The 981-nt window shown below is 37.3% G+C and overlaps 1 protein-coding gene across 1 annotated transcript in view; it reads left to right on the plus strand.

Annotated features, from left to right (window-relative positions):
- The first annotated feature begins 221 nt into the window (after positions 1-221).
- The window catches only part of LOC137617864 (tachykinin-like peptides receptor 99D), a 70070-nt gene continuing 69310 nt past the window's right edge, over positions 222-981 (plus strand). Inside the window, exon 1 of the mRNA XM_068347813.1 lies at positions 222-981. This exon is cut by the window's right edge and continues 168 nt beyond it. Within this exon, the coding sequence (XP_068203914.1) occupies positions 712-981 (270 nt within the window). The 5' untranslated portion in view covers positions 222-711.

Consider the following 981-nt stretch of genomic DNA (forward strand, 5'->3'; position numbering starts at 1 on the left):
GGTTCTGATAGAAAATCAGATATATTTTTTTTTTTTTAGATTGACTTGAAGCATATTAACATGCGTGACACTAAATAGCATATATTAAAAATAACGCTAAAATATAAAGATAAAAATCATTGCCCCAACTGTTTTTATTCTGAACGCTGTGACTCCTGATCCTGGCAGAAATTCTTGGAACATGGGAGCTTAAGTCTTGAGTCAATAAGAGTTGGAAAGTTATTGACTGAAGTGGCAGTTAAGATTACCAGAAATCAATAAATTGTTTGCGAGATAGATTAAATCCTTTGTAAGGTTGTGGTTCATCCTCTTTTGGCTGATAAAGTCTGGTACGTTTTGCTTCACTGAAAAGACACTTCAAATATGCCGTTTACACCGAATGAACCGTCTGGCTACTCAGTAAATAAATGGCATAAAAGTTTTGAAGGGATGTGTTTGCTGTGAAGGTATAAACGTTATACAATCAAATTTTGAAATGACTAAATGCTATCGTTTTTCTTTCGAAAAAGAAGAAAGCAGCAGAAACTGCTATAAAAACTTCGTTTCCAATGTTTACTGGCTCCCATTACTTTGAAGTTTGAAACTAATATTCAAACGGGAAGACATCCAAACTTACAGCTATAGAGAATTTGATTAGTTTTCCAAACATGTCAGAAATAAAACCTTAGCAACTACATAGATTTACGTCCGGGATACAATTTCCAATATAACATGGCTATTAATCGTAACCTAAGTGTATATAGCTCAGCAATGGGACCGCTAAACCCTTTCCAGTATCTGTTGCAAAACCTAACGGTTCCTTATTCGGAAACCAGTTGGGAAGATTCCAATTTAGAGAGACTGATGAACTTGACCTATTTAGAAGATCCTGACGTCCTCTATGACCTGGGAGGAATGCGTGGTGGCAGTGGGGACCTCCCAGAAGGACCCAACGTAACGACTGGGACGATCCTCTATGAGGTGCCAACTGGAATTGTGGTC

This window comes from Palaemon carinicauda, chromosome 24, assembly GCF_036898095.1.
Source record: "Palaemon carinicauda isolate YSFRI2023 chromosome 24, ASM3689809v2, whole genome shotgun sequence".
NCBI lineage: Eukaryota > Metazoa > Arthropoda > Malacostraca > Decapoda > Palaemonidae > Palaemon > Palaemon carinicauda.